At 41.8% G+C, this 16,078-nt stretch overlaps 1 protein-coding gene across 1 annotated transcript in view; it reads left to right on the top strand.

The window, feature by feature from the left end:
- The window catches only part of adam12b (ADAM metallopeptidase domain 12b), a 71,938-nt gene that overhangs the window by 46,479 nt on the left and 9,381 nt on the right, over nt 1–16,078 (top strand). Inside the window, exons 12-18 of the mRNA XM_070915573.1 lie at nt 6,074–6,251; nt 9,047–9,136; nt 10,320–10,515; nt 10,635–10,743; nt 11,234–11,432; nt 13,637–13,714; nt 15,738–15,846. Coding sequence (XP_070771674.1) covers nt 6,074–6,251; nt 9,047–9,136; nt 10,320–10,515; nt 10,635–10,743; nt 11,234–11,432; nt 13,637–13,714; nt 15,738–15,846 — 959 coding nt within the window. The remainder of the gene's footprint in view (nt 1–6,073; nt 6,252–9,046; nt 9,137–10,319; nt 10,516–10,634; nt 10,744–11,233; nt 11,433–13,636; nt 13,715–15,737; nt 15,847–16,078) is intronic.

Here is a 16,078-nt window from a genome sequence, read left to right as displayed (position 1 = left end):
GATCTGTGTGAGTGAGAGCAGTGAGTGGAAATCTGAGGGACAGAGAAGAGGAACAGGGGTTTACATGGACATTGGATGGACAATGTCTTTTAGAAGTTGAGCTAAGAGTTGCATCATACGAAAGTGGGGAGAAAGCTCAAATGTACTTTCCTGTGTCTGTATGTGTTACTGGGCAGAAAGATGAAGCCCAGCAGGTAGCTATGGCTGGACTTTGAGGCCAAGAGGTGGATTCTTTGTCAACACAGTATGAGGTAGCTTGGGACTCTTGTTATTTTCTTGTCAAAATGACAGAGTGCAAGTGAGGTGTGAAGGTACAAAATGTCATTATCTGAAGACATTCTGCTGAGAAGAGGAGGGAGGAAGCTAGTTAGGTTGCTAGTGGGTAAATGTCTGCAGTAAATTTAGCTTGTGTTCTGCCTTTCCTGCTGATATTTAATCACCATAGGCTTCTGCCAGTGTTGCAGCCTAACATTTCCCGAAAGGTCAGACATGTCTCTCCTTCTTAGCTTGGACTAAATGCATGTCAGTCTGTAGGGCAGCTTAGAAAGCAATAGAGACAGCTTGTCAGTCAGAAAGCCTACAAATAAAAGCCCTCCTGTGACCAATGCCTCTACTGTCTACAGACCCATTTCCCTCTCCTCCTCTGAACCCACCTGCCCGGCGTTCTGAGATGATCAAACTGACAGGAATCATCTGCACTGCACATATGGCTGTAGATCCAGGAAAAGCTGCCTGGTGCACAAGAGACTGTATCTCTGCATCTCAGTACATTTTAACTTCAGGCTTGGATGAATGCTACAAGATCATTTTGGAAGTCACTATGACAAGGCTGCCTTCTCCTGCTTCCCAACATTAGTAGATTATTTTGTGTTAAAGGGGCATACCACTGACCTGCAGGTGGCGGTAATGGGTCAAAATATGCAGCAATGCGCCAACAAACTGTGGGACGACAGGGAAGAAGAAGACTGCAAGCTAGTAAACATGGATATAAACAATGTTGGAGTTAAAGTACATAAAAAATCATCTTTGCAAATGTTTTATGAGGAAGGAAATGCATTCAACACATTTGGTAGACATCAAGGATACGCATGTGTTTTGGTGAGTGGTGACAAACATAACTTGTGTTCATGTACAAGAAAGCTTCACAGGGCACCTTAAACCAAATCCCCCATCTCTGAGAATCAACAGACATGGCGACATGGGAGGGCCTAAATATCTGTTTTTTCTTGCCCCTTTAAACATTACTGTATGAAAATGGCAACAGTTAAAATGTTCTATCAGATTTTTTATAGATTAGGCATGGCTAATAAAAAAAATAGCAGATAGAAGTTTTTTTCCCTCTCTGTGATATGGCAGCTACACTAAGTGAGTCTACTGCTCGTTGGTGAGATAGCACCACACATTTTCAGTATCACAGATGTATATAGGCTATATGACGTTGATTAGTGTTATTCATAATGGGAATGGCATATTTGCCTTTCAAACATTACCAACAGCCAGAAAGGAGTTGACAGATTAGATTTTGTATAACTGTTGTGCACAGCCAAATTAGTTCCACCCCAGCAAACTACACCTGGAGAGGGTGCAGGGCTTTATGCTAATATTATCCAGGGAAACCTACACTCTCTGCTCGGCTAATTTCCTGGACAGCAGAGCAGCCGTGTGGTCTCAGCTGTGATAATACACACCTTCAATGTGGGTCTGTTGCAGACTGAGATCTGTTCATTTGAGCTGTTCCTACCGTTTTGATTATTTCAGGTTCTGTATTTTTGTTTTCACTGAGCTCTTCTCTCTGGTTTGAAGTGGGCCGGACTCAAATCTGATCAAACCACACCCACACATTCCTGATTAATTAAATTATCTGAGTATTTTAGCATTAAACTCTTGATAGATAATCAATTCCCAGATGTATCTTTGGTTTTTGCTAATTTAGTGTTAGAGTGAAATCATTTGGAACCACGTTTTCAGGGCCTTTTTATGTTTTATGATATATTATAATTCGCCAACAAGCTATTGTCCACTTTTCTTGCTCATTGCCCTTAAATACGCTCTAAATATCTCCATACTTCCACAATCAGCATCTGCATCACATGCACAGTGAACGGTAAATTATCCTCCCCCTGGAAGTCAGACATTCAGCTGATGGCACAAAAACATTTGGAAAGCACCACAACACATTCTGTTCTTGATTGTTCATTTGTGCTCATCTGCGTCCGAACAGTAAACTCCTTTGGTGTATCTGCTCATCGTTGCGAAGAACTGCATCTGGCAGTGGGTGACGGAGAAGTAAGATATTCTTGCAGCATCCCTGGACACTCTGTGGGGCTGACACTGCATCTGTAACCAGGATGGAGTGGGCACCTGTTATCGGTGCAGCTCAATTATCAAAGCCCCATTCATATACAATCACCGGCCACATTGGACATAAACGTAGATGATTTTAAATGATTTCTTGGCTCCTGCCATGACTGCTCGATGTGCTCTGTACATAGTATTAGTAATAGTACTTAGTAATAGTCAGGCATATAAATGACAGCACGTCTTAGTCACTCACTTGTAGAGAGCTGTGTTTAATTGGCTTTAAAGGTCATTTCGCTTATTCTAAATGCAATCAGTAATATTGCATTACTTTTTATTTTTGTGAGTCAGCTTAACTCAACTTTGGCAGACATTTACTAGTATAAATCTTTCTTATTTTACATAATGAAACTAATGGGAGGGCCACACAATATATTAGTGGTCATAGTGGACACATGTTTGGAGAGGGGTTATCCCTGAAGTGTGTTTTTGGTTTATGCTCAAAGACTCTCAGTGTTTTAGAAGATACATCAAAAAGGGAGTTAACCCTTCAAAACACATGTTCTATTCTGCTTGTGCCTCAAACAAAGCATGGCTGTATACATAGCAAAGGGGCTCAGAACTGAATTCATGTTGTTTTTAACATGCATGTATCCACTGGATCTTGTTAATACTTTCCATGTGGATGTAATTTGATCCAAAGAAACTAGATTTTCCTTTACTGACAAGCGTCCCAACTTTTACCATTAATGCCAGTTTATTGAGAACAGACTCTGTTTACCCCTCATGCGCATTCCATCCCCTCATCCAGATCCCAAAGCGTGCCTGTGTTCTGTTATCAATGGCAGCCCATGATATTTACGAAGGGCTTGGTCTGCTCCGTGCCGTAGTTTGATCTGCATAGTGTGTCTATCCTTGATTTTGTGCATGGTTCTCCACACACAGCGCAGCAAAGCTCTGTTATGGTGGCAAAAAGACTCTAACAAGTGGATTATGGGAGCAGACGAGGGCAGACAGAGACAGGTAGATTGGCTTTTGGTCAGTGAGAGATGAAAGCAGACGACACTCAAAGGTGGACAGGCTGAGTGAAGTGGACACAGCGGTTTCACCCAAGGGTGGCCGTTAGAAGAGGATGTTTTTCTGTGTTCTCTTGGGAAAAAAATGCGTTTCTGTCCCACTGAATGCCTCCACCGTTAGGCCTGTCACGAGAACTACTTTTGTTGGACGATATATTGTCCCCGAAATAATTGCAATAAATTATACTATTGTTATTGTAAGACCATTTTATGCCACTGAAATGACAGTATAATAGCATAATAATGCAAGTACACCCTTTCAAAGACCAGTGAACTTCTAATTCTTAAGAATATTCAGAAATTGGAATTGAAATGTGAAAATAATATTAAGATATCCTAAATAAACGGTTATGTTTTAGATGAGCTTTTAGGTTAGTTGTTTTGCCACTTTTTGCTCTCATTTGGCTTAAATCCAAAATTGATCTGTGGAGTGTGGCTTTGAAACCAAGTCAATTTGGATTTATTCTTACAAATTTTCTGGCTGGAATTATGCAGTCATTGGGAAAAACACCTTTTAGCCTCGAGTAACCCGTTATCACTTCCCAGCGAACTGTAAAACTCTGACACAGAGAGCAGACGAGAGGACAGAAGCAGCGTGACCAGAAATTACAGCAAAACATGTCTCAGCATAGATTTTTTCTGTTCATTTGGCTTTAGGCTTTGCACCAAAGTCTTTTAATAGTAGAGAAAAAACCCTGCATTTTATAATGGCATCATGTTGGCTAAAATGTTGATGACATACTTTGGTAAACAAACACACATGTAAACACAACAGGCAAAAATGGTCGAGGTCATGTCCATATATCGTAAAATAAGTCGATAGGAGGAATTTCACTATAGTCAACTAACAGCAGTGAAATATCCATGCTGTTGCAGCAGCCAAATCCCCCTTAGGCAAAGCATCCCCCACCCACACACCTTTGTCCGACGCCAGACTCCACTAACATATTCTGTGTAATGTCGAATTTTCACAAATCTGCCCTGTCAAGCCACAAGCTTCGCAGACTGTCTCCAGGCCCTGTTGCATTTGAAGACCACAGTCAGTCTATCGCTGCATAAGTACGTGTATGACATGTTTCTGTCTGAAGTCAAGCTTTTCTAGCATCCAAAGCCAGCTGCTTCTCTCTGTGCCATGTCTGCCAATCCTCTCTGCTAGCCAGTGCTCCTTGTCACTCCACATCCTCCATGTCCTCTTTCTAAAGCTACACCTATGTCCCAGTATGACTGGGTGAGCTGTGAGATACTCATTTCACACTCGGGAGCCTGCTTTTCTGTGTCTGTGTTCTTGTTTGTTAGCGGCCATGAAGCATGAGGTCGAGGCTTGGTTATGTTACTATTATACACTGTGCTGTATGTCCTGTGGCTTGTGGTTGGTGTTTAGAGAGGTTGACGCAGGACACAGGCCTTAAAGAAGGTTAAGCACAGGGGTGGATTTAGAAACGTTTGAATGTTGGGGGGCAGACTCACATTTACTCTGGCAATAATAAACTGTACATTATTAGTGGTTACATTGTTTATTCCATGTAATAAATGAATGTCAAATAAACTTTAATATGAAATATTATCTATAAATAGCTGTTATTTGTAACTCCAGGCCTCCTTCCACTCCTATATTGGAGCAAGGCACCCAGTCTTTAAAGGCCCTGAAAACCAGACACAAAATCACACGGTTGGGTCTCTTTGTAGTCTTTTTGCATCACGTTGTGGTCGTTTTGCGTCTCTTTGTTGTTGTTTAGCACCTTTTTATTTTAGTCATTTTGCGTTGCGTTGATTTGCGTCTCATTTTGCAACTCTTTGTAGCTGTTTTGGAGCCTGTGCCACCCCTGGATTTCTGCCATTTTTCTGTCCGGTCCATGATTTCATTCCTTCCTTTTTCTCTCCATAGATGGTTTTCCATCCCTTTGTCCAGTGTCTTATGGTCTGCGTCTGCCCCCACTCTGTCTCGGTCTCCTACTTATCCACATATTATTTTCTTTTTTCCCTCTCCATCTCTTTCTCTCCTTATTTATTTCTGGTTCTTGGTTTTTAGTAGGAGGACCATTCCCCTGGGCTTCACAGCTGTTATTGGCATATCAGACAGTTTCATCTTTAAAGTCATAACATTTTCTCGTTTTCAATACGAAATCCAATTTCATTCCTCACTAAATTAGACATTAGTCAGCCCTTCAGGTAAGCGATACCAGGGAGTGAAATTAATGTGGTAGAAATTATGCAGTTTCGGTCAATGTGGGTATTTTATCAAGGTTTTACATACACACATGTGCTCACACACACAGAAGTCATCCACATCAAACATACCCCCTCATACTCTTCCCTCCGGTCAGCTGCTTAAATAGTCCCGGTCTAGCCAGGATATGCCTCTTGAAAATATAGCTGCCAGAGAAAATGTTTCTCTGGACATTTGATGTCCCGTTTTATGTATTGAGTGGGATTGAAAATCTATTGAACTGGAGCTCATACATTTGTGTGAAAAGGCCTCTTGAATGAACAGATTGAACAAAGGTTTCAGTGAAAGCTCTGTCTGTGTTCTGGCTCAGCAGAATGATTGAGTCCACTTTTCTCCAGATCATTTTGGTTTCTGAACAGTAAAAGCACACATGAAGTGGGATTGTTTGTCTCGGGCTAATTTGTGCAATTATGACTACTGTTTCTCTTACAGTCTAATTTCAGTCAACCTTGTTCCTCCATTCTTGTTGTAGGTATCCATTCCCGACAGTGTTCAGCACATGCAGTAAGAAGGACCTTGCTGCCAGTCTGGAAAAGGGCGTGGGCATGTGTTTGTACAACATGCCCGAAGTCAAGGTGCTCTATGGTGGCCAGAAGTGCGGCAATGGCTATGTGGAGGAGGGAGAAGAGTGTGACTGCGGAGAGCCAGAGGTAAAGGGCCTTCATCCTCCCATGCTTCAGTGGAGTGGATCAGTCTCCAAAACTGTGGTTGTACTGGACGGCTCTGTGTAACTATGTCAATGTGAAACAGTGCGTGAAAAAGAAAATGTTTTTGCACACAAACACAAAAGCAGTTCATAAAATCAATTTCAAGTCTTTGGTGAATTTAGGATTCAGCGAAGTGTAGTTAATGTGATTCAGAAAAATTCCATGGGTGGTCCTTTCCCCAAAATGCTTAAAAAACAAGACAGATTTTTCTAAAGATTCTCATTTCTATATACAATAAACCACCCCCTCAAATCAATATTTTAATGCTCAAAAGTAAGGAAATACTGGGTAGAAATAATGCGAAAAAAAATACCTCCCCCTACAAAACCCATTGTCCAAAGAAAACAACTGTCCTGTAAGCAATCATCCAGAACCAGTGGAAGTCTCAACAGCTCACTCAGACCCCCCAACAAACCACAACAAACTTCAACTTAAACTTTCTCTTGACTTTGACGTTGTTATTGTGACTTAAAGGCATCGAAACCTGCTGTGCAAAAAAAAAGCCAAAGAGCTAAAGAAACCACCCGAGGCCTCCAATGTAAGTGTTTTATTTACATCACACCTTCTCTCCCACATGTGCTGAACAGTGCTCTGACAGGCTGCCATAGTGATGTCATATCCTTGTTGAAGGCCCATTAATCAAAGCACTGTCCAACTGTGTGACAAAGGAAACAAACAAAAGTGTAATCTGGTCGAGACTGAAATGAGCTTTCTTTGGCTGTGCCACCCAAACAACTGGGCATGCTCTGATGCACGTATCCGCCCAGCCCACACACATAGCAGGGCGCCTTGGGAAGCAGGTATCACTCAGCTGCAGCCAGGGAAGCTGTGTGTATCATAAAGCCTTGAGCTGCTTAAACAACGATGACTCAAACAATTCATCAGTTCTGAAAATTGCTGCTGATTAGGATTATATATTGTAAATTACAACTGACACGTCCTATATTCATTGCCCCGTTAGATTATCTGCTTCTCGAATCTGAATCCTTTCAAATCCCTTATCAAATATCATGAAGTTTAGCTTTTAACATTTACAGGTAAGTAAAGTTATAAATAACTAAAACTTTCAGATTGGTATTTACCTTTTGTTGGCTGAAAAGGCAGAAACTATCGATTTCAGTGGCAGCCTAATTCTTATTCACAACGTGTAGCTAAATGAGATCAGCAGAAGAATGTTGAAATGTTGATTAAATATGTATCTGATAGATTGAAATAACAGTTGTCGCCCACTGAATTTTGAACCTTTTTTTTCTCAAGCTATGTACTCAGAATACTGGAGGTCCTGATGCAGAGCTTTTTAGTTGATGAGCTTAAAATATTGATATGATAAGCATACACGTTTAACTAGGAGATTTTCTTTCTCTAGAGAAGAGTCTTCACTCACATACACATCACTCTGTGACGCAGCAGTAAAGAGGTGTCACAGAGTGATGTTTCTCAATTAACGCTGACGTTAGCTACAGCTGATATGATCTTCCACCAGTGACGCTGGTCATTTTAATAGTTGAAAGCGACGGTCAGAGAAAAGCTTTGATAAGAGATGTTTTTGCTTCAGAGCTTCAAAAATCTGGATAATTTAGTAAACCGAGAACTAGATCAAAATTGAACCACCTATCGGAGTCCATCCCTAAGCCTGATTAAGTGGAGCGGTGTTTCTGGTGGAAGACTCCTTTTCCAGTGAGCAAAAGAGTTTTGGTGAACTGACTTAAAACCTGACTGACTCAGCAATGCGTTTGATTATTTAGTTCAGTGGTGTTATGACTATGTACTCCATGGTTTAGAGGCAACTGTAGGTAGTATTTTCGTGGAGTCATTGTGTTTGACCACCAACGAACCAACTGTATAATTTACATTTGCCAACTCCGTCGCTGCCAGCTTGTCCCTCCATAACCTCCATGATGTCCCCACGCACACACCACTTAGACCGAGAGATGAAAGCAACCTTTTCTTTTCTTCTCGAAACAATTACAAGAGTTACGTCAAGGCCAAGAGGTAAACAGCCAGACTCATCACACACATCAACTGAAAATTAGACGTCCAACAATCCAGCTGCCTCCAGTTCCCAGCCTTCAACACATCTTGTCAGTACCTTGGAGCCCCACAAGCAAAACAGCCACATCGAGAGAAGATAAATGATAGTGGGAGTTGTTTTCTCTGCAACACTACTTGGAAAACATGGCTGATGTGTTTTGGCATTTAATAAAAGATAAACATCGCAACACCTCCCTGAAGTCTTTTACAGCATTACTCCCCTTTCAGCTTCTCCTTACGTATCCTCTCTCGTCCGTTTCAGCCAGCAGCCGGCTGATCTTGTCATAGTGGCGAAGTGGCTACAATCTTCACCTCTGAAGGGCTTTCAAATCCCACTCCTGATACCCTAATAGTCAACTCTGCCTCGTCTTTCCACTATCTACATCAAATCAGAGTTTAAGGTCTTAACATACACCCTCCCAAACGCTACACCTGATTTCTATCTTAAACACATTTTTTTTTTAAACACACTCCTCTTTAACCAGTACAAAGGTCTTGAGAATTCCCAAATCTAGAACATATGAGCTTCAGTTAATATGTCTCCACTCAAAGGTCTCCAGGTCAGTAAGGCGGGAATCCCTGGACAGGAAGTGCCCTCCCCTGACCTGGAAGTCTTGATCTGACAGGGACCAGCTGACAGGGGAACTCCAAAGCGGTGATCAGGTCCACATGTTGTTAACTGTTTTGTTTTCTTTCGTTTATCCCAGGAATGTATGAACCCATGCTGCAACGCCACCACATGCACCCTCAAGGGAGACGCTGTGTGCGCCCACGGACAGTGCTGCGAAGACTGCAGGGTAAGACTTTTCATGCAGATCTGGGTCTGTCTCCTTCCACTTTGGACCAATTCAAATGTCCCTCTGCCATTCTCAAAGCTGAAATTGTATTTTCTCTGATCTTCTGAAAATTGCACAAAGCTTCACTCTGCAGAGGTGGACATTTTTATTTCAAAACTCAAGTGCAAGACCTAAAGCTTTCTGAAACTTTGTTAATTCTCTCTGGTATGCTATTAAGCAACTCATAATAGTGTGCCCTCACAGTATATAATTTAATTTCTCAAGTTAGTTCATTCCAACTTTGTATATTTTATATTTCAATATAATTTCAATAGGCAGGTTTCAATTGACAGCAAGTCCTCAAGTTGGATGGCATAAAGTTCACTTCCACTGAGTTATCAGTGGTTTTTGCTTTGACATGGAAATCTTTCTCCTAAGTATCTCAGATGTGTGTCCTCACTTTGAATAGGAACGTTTGTTGAAGATGATTAAATGCATTAGTCCACTCATTGTGTCCTGAAATATGTTTCTGCAGCGACCTCCATTTTAAGGCAAACGAATCCTTCACTGTGCTTTACACAAAAGCATGTTTGACGTCAGGACATGAGACATCAAAATTATACAATGTCCTGAGTGAGTCTCGTGTTGTGGGTGCTTTTGCTTTACATGTGTATATAGCTCATTTTGGACATGAAAATGAGCTGGCAATTTATTCTCATATTTGAATAAACCCCCTGAGTCACTTTTCCGTTGAAGTCACGATGGCAGACTTGCCGGGTCAGATGTAGTTCTAACATGGCTCTAGTCCGAATTAACATAAAGGCCAGACCAGCACAAGGTTGTGGAACGATACTGTATTAAATGTGTGTCTTCTTCTTTAGAGCTCCATAATTTGTCATGCACAAAGAAATGAAAATAACCACAAAGTACTGTACATGAGTTAACTTAGATGAGTTGTGTTTTCATGTTTTTTTCTTCCACCTTTGTGGTGTGAGGAAGACAAGGAAAATCAACCTTTGAAAAATCAGCGTGGCTGTAGACTTTTAGTCTTGTTTCCCACTCAGCGTTGTTCTCTGACAGTGCTATCAGTCCATCTAGCACACCAGGTGCCAAATATTGCACAAGCCCAAAAGCCATGACTTTACCAAATAGAGTCAGCAGATTCTATGTGTGAAAAGGGTTCCTGTACTGTTTGTGTTTCCAGCTGAAACTGGCTGGCACGTTGTGTCGTGAGTCCAGTAACTCCTGCGACCTGCCAGAGTTCTGCACTGGTGCCAACCCTCACTGCCCAGCCAACGTTTATCTGCATGATGGGCACGCCTGCCACAGCGTTGAAGGCTACTGCTACAACGGCATCTGCCAGACTCATGAGCAACAATGCATCACCCTGTGGGGACCAGGTAAATCAATGGCTACTGATAGGTTGGACTGTGTGCAGAATCTTATCTTTTATAAGGGAATCCTTCATTTCATTTTGGTGATTATATTCTGAATTTTTCTTGTTTGTCTCTGTGTGCAGGAGCCAAGCCTGCCCCTGGGATATGCTTTGAGCGAGTTAACTCTGCAGGGGATCCTTATGGGAATTGTGGGAAGGACTCCAAAGGCTCCTTTGCCAAATGTGATGCGAGGTAAGACTGTGCAGCTGCACTGATGCAGTAGAGGTACAGAGAAATTGCTGTGCAAAACACAACTGATTAGCTTAAGTGGTGTCATTAGCAATCATCATTACGTTGTGGAATCTGACATGTGATCTTCAAACAAAAGTTTACACGGGTGAAAAATGTAATTTGAGAAAGATAGCAGCTAATTACGATCTAAGAAAGTATTCATGAATCATTTCATGCTATTCTTGTTAGCTAATTGTACCAAAGATCTTCTCCCTTTGGGTGAATTCTGTAATCAAGCTCTTTGTTAATTGATGTAATTGCTTTAATGGCCGTAGGACTGAAGCACTGCAGCTCTCTTTCATCCTCCTCTACAGTTACTCATCTTTGTCTGTGACTGACAGGCCTTTATGTTTTAGGCTCTTCTAATTAAGTGTTTTACTATGTGTTTTTCAATGTTTGTGTGCATGCATGTGTGTTTCCGTTTGTGTGTGTGTGTGTGTGTTGTATGCAGGGATGCAAAGTGTGGTAAAATTCAGTGCCAGGGAGGAGCCAACCGACCAGTGATCGGCACAAATGCTGTTTCCATTGAAACCAACATCCCACTACAAGAAGGAGGGCGTATTCTGTGTCGAGGAACACATGTTTACTTGGGGGATGACATGCCAGATCCTGGACTGGTTCTGGCTGGTACAAAGTGTGGAGACGGCATGGTAGGTGATCAGTTTGTCATTAAATTGTAATGACAAAGAGCATAATCACATGTGACTAAGTATTGCATAGACCAGAAATGTATAAGCCTCTGTCATCCTGAGGTAATCCCTGATGAATTCGGATTGTTCACAATGTTAACGTACATATTCTTTCTATAGCTTTTGACGTAGCTGTTAGCTTGCTTTTTATTGCCTCATAACCACAGGATGCAGCTATATTATTTGTCCTCTAGAGACCCCAAAAGGCTGACATCTGTATGAGAATACTGTAGTATTCTTTTGGCAAATAGTATTGCAGTACGGAGCCAAGGCAGAGAGGTTGCCCTTCATGAAGAAAAGGGCTAATAAGGTTTACTCCCATCCTAAGTGAATACAGTGTATGTGTGTACACATCATGCTGCTTAGGGCAGGACAAGACCCTTATTGCAACCAGTAATTTTATTAGGTGTGCCTCTCAACTTGTGCCCTCAAAACCTCTCTCACCACAGCAGTGACATCAGGGCCCTTCTCTGCCAAGAAACAGGCCTCTAGCTTTACACTGGAGCACTTGCATCCTTAGTTGTCTCTCCCAGATGAGGTTACAAGATCTGTTCTCAGTCTTGCATTAATGGCAAACTGGCTGTGAAAGCAGCTGATATGGGGCTCATATGGGCAGTGTCACCAACTCCATCTGCTGCTGCATATCATCAAGTAAATAGATAAACATTAATTTCTAAAGTAACTCTGTAGCACCAACACAGACTTTGGAAGTTAGCTTGTGGTGTAGTGTCCACTGGCCTCTACACCATCCTTATGGTACATAAGGAGTTCATACTGTGTGCCCGAGGAGTCTTCTACACACCAGCCCTTCTGGTTCATCCGCTGTGGGGTTTTTAAATTTTTTTATTTTAGCGATGTGGCTCTGTTCTGGGACCTCCCTACCCTTCCACATGCATACATGGAAAGCCTAAGGCAGAAAGAGCAGCAGCAAAGACCCCCCCCCCCCCCCCCCCCCAGGGTACAGAACAGAGCAGCCATCAATGACAGCAGAAATGACATTGATTAAATCAGACACAGCATGCAAAGGAGGAGCTGGGGTGGAGGCAGGTTGCAAAGCGGCTTGCAGGGGAAGCAGCAAGAGTAGGCGGGCTAAGGCATTAAATAAGGCGCCCTGAGATTTGCCAATTGGATGCATAGAAGGTAATCGACTGAGCCATCAGCTGATGTAGCTGGGATTGTGAGTTGAGCGTGACTTCGTTTCCTGAACTAACACTATGCTCAATTACTGAAAATATTAGACAAGTTTTGACATATGGCCCAGAACTGGCCAGGCCACAGCCCCTCCTAATCCAACGTCGGAAAGGTATGGGGGGGAAGGGGGTTTCCGAAGCTATTCAACCATCAGACAAGCAGTTCTGAAGAAGCATACTGTCTCACAGTCCTACAAATCCTCATAAGCTTTTTCAGTTACCTCTAAGAACTTACCCTCAGTGCAGAAAGGCCTTTGAGCTTTGTGTGCAAGATGGCCGTCAGCCAACAGGCTGTTGTCTCTGCATAATGTGAGTTAGCTCTGCACATTATCTGGAAATTGTGATGGCCTGGAGGTGGGTCTTTGTCATGGGCCTTTGTTCTTTTCAAAAAAGTTTTCTATTTTCCATGCAAATCAGGGCATTAAGTTGGCAGCACGTGGCCCACACAATTTGAGGAAGATGAGAGCTCAAAACTGCTCTGCCTAATGTAGGCCCTATTTTCTACATAAAAGCAACAGCTGGCTTTTTCCAGTCTGATGTTTTTATTTGTTCTGGACGACACACACCATATTGTGTCTTTTGTGTGTATTAAGGGTTGTGATATGTGCAGTGCAGCTACTTGAGTGTCCTTCTGCACTTTTGTCTAAAAAGAAACCAGACACCACATCAGTAGTTGATTAAACGTAAAAGTTGTATGTGGCATTTACAGTTGTATTCAATCCCATGTTAATTCCACATAAACATATTTTTTTTCAATTAAAATTGTTTATTATTTGAGACACGAGCAAATTGTACTTTCCTGTCTGAGTAAAGAACATGCAGCTGCTGCTTTATGGTACAGACACTAAACCTGTGCACATACAAGACAGATATTATCCAACTGTGCACACATCTTCTTCGTGTTTGGATTTATCTTCATTGGTCCTCCACTTCTGCACTTCTTAAAAATGCTTAATGAGGTTTTTCCCTTTCTAGGTGTGCCTGAATCGCCAGTGCCAGAATGTCAGTGTCTTTGGTGTGCATGAGTGCGCTGGGAAGTGCAATGGACGTGGGGTGAGTGCAAAGTACCTAGTAGCTCAATATTTACTTTTGAAATATGCATCGTAGCCTGCAAATCAGTGAAACAGTCCTGTGAGGACTCTGTATTTATCCATTTTTGACCAACTAAACAAAATTAAGACCGTCTTACTGCCCTGTAATAGCACACAACAGCAGAGCAACAGTGTATTTACGATGCAGCCTTTGAGTTTTGGCAGCTGCTCCTCTTCTGTATGATCAATCTTCATTGTCCCACTGAGGTTAAATCAATTCCATTTAACAGCATCATTTATGGTCTACTTATAGTGTTGTCCATCATTTTCTGTCTATACAGTGAGTGAAGATACAGTGCAGCAGTGCAGGGAGAGACCACAACAGTCGTTCTGTTGCAGTATAAAAGTAACACTTCCTGCCAAGAAATGATCACCTTTCTCTCTTAGCATTTCTTATCAATAATTCAGCAGGGGGTGCTTCTATGTTTTATTTACTTTGTTGTTCAGTTTTTAGAATCAAACACTCACCAGGGGCTAAATTAGCTGACAGAAACATCTGATCTTCTCCGCCAATTATGGCAATTTATAGTGCAGAGATCATATACAATGATAAATCAAAGCTGTGATCCTAAAACTGTATATTCCTTTATCTCTTATAACTTTTATATCTTTATCTACACTTCTGAACCAAATTAGCCCGTCAATAAAAAAACAACCTTGTAGTTGCCGGTTGATCGGCTCACTGCAATAAAATATAATCACATAAAAAATACTTTGCAAGAGAATAATAGTTAAGAGAAAAGGTTTCCCATTAAAATTGTGGACTTGAGCTGCATCTTCCCTCCTGCGAAAATATCTGCCAAATCAATTTGTCTGCCATTTTCTTGAACACCTCTCACAGTATGAGACCTGACTAGAAAAGTAGTATTTCTGAATTTACTGTTGGAGTTTAAAGAATATTGTTTGCTACAACTCACGTTATCTTGTAGGGCATGTATTGACTGTATTCAGCTACATTGGTATCTATATTTGTTGCTTATTAAGCAGGTGAGAAGCACCTTTTAGCTTTTCTGTACCTTAAAAAAACCCATATATACTGGACATCTTTAAGAAATAAATAGATCAAAATGTGTGATCTATGTATATCAGATACATTGATGTGAGAAACTGAAGACAGATCATTGTGTGTGCATCTATCTAGTGACTGACTGCAGTTCCATCTTAAAATATATGAATAAAATGATTTGTTACTTTTACAAATGAGCATACAGTGGATATAATCTGTCTCTCCATCATTGTTTTTTAGTGTACATCATCAGCTCAACAGGATTTTAAAGAATTAGGTGCCTACTCACGTTTCACATTTTGTATTATAAGTGTTAATTCTGCACAAGAGAGACAGATAATGTTACCCTTTCTTTGTGACAAAATTAGGAGATTGTATTCCCCTTCACACACACATATAAAACTCCCCCAAATCATACCTCCCTCTGAGCCCCCCAAGTGCCTCTTAACCCCATCACCCAGTGCGAAGGATGTGTCCATGGCCTGGAGGCAGGGAAGGCACTTGACTGTACGTCTGCGCTAAATGTAAATCCCCCACAGCTGCACAACTCCCTCTGCACCTCCCTCACTCCTCCATCCTCCCTCCAACTGACAGCTGGACTGCGTTACCTCACCAGGGAATCCTCCTGGATCCGACTTCTGCACTGGAAACCTGAGGCTTTACGGGATGGACTCTCCCATGCACATGTTTTATCTATTATGACTCTTAGCGCGCACACTTGCACTTGTGCGCACACATGCACAGCTTCTTATCTTGAAAGTCACTTAGACTAACTGAATGAGTGGCTTATTTCTACAAAAATAAACCAATTCAGTTTTCATCTTGTGATTTGGGGATAGACCCTTTGTAGAGGGCAACACATCACTCATATCTGGAATTTAGCTGCTAGGAATACAAATAAGTTTTGATGCTATTTGATGCAGGGGAAAAGAAGTGTCAATGTAGCATGTAATATACAGTAAATCTGCCTTGTTTGCAGGTGTGCAACAACAAGAAGAACTGCCACTGTGAAGCACACTGGGCCCCTCCGTTCTGTGAGAAAGCAGGCTTCGGTGGGAGCATTGACAGTGGGCCAATGAGACTGGCAGGTAGCGTGGAAGATTTCATTACTATCCTCACTCATCTAGACAGAGAGACAACAGCACTAACCTAGAAATAAGCGACAACACAAAGCTGCACCTTGTACATCTCTTTCTTGCAGAGTCAGTGGTGGATTGATGTGTGGTTTGGACCGGAGCGTAACTTTCCTAGAACAACACAACTCCCCTTCCACTCAGCAATACATTACACGGCACAGTCTGTAGTTTTGAAAGAGGAATG

This window comes from Enoplosus armatus, chromosome 12 (genome assembly GCF_043641665.1).
Source record: "Enoplosus armatus isolate fEnoArm2 chromosome 12, fEnoArm2.hap1, whole genome shotgun sequence".
NCBI lineage: Eukaryota > Metazoa > Chordata > Actinopteri > Centrarchiformes > Enoplosidae > Enoplosus > Enoplosus armatus.
This window is presented reverse-complemented; position numbering and strand designations above follow the sequence as displayed.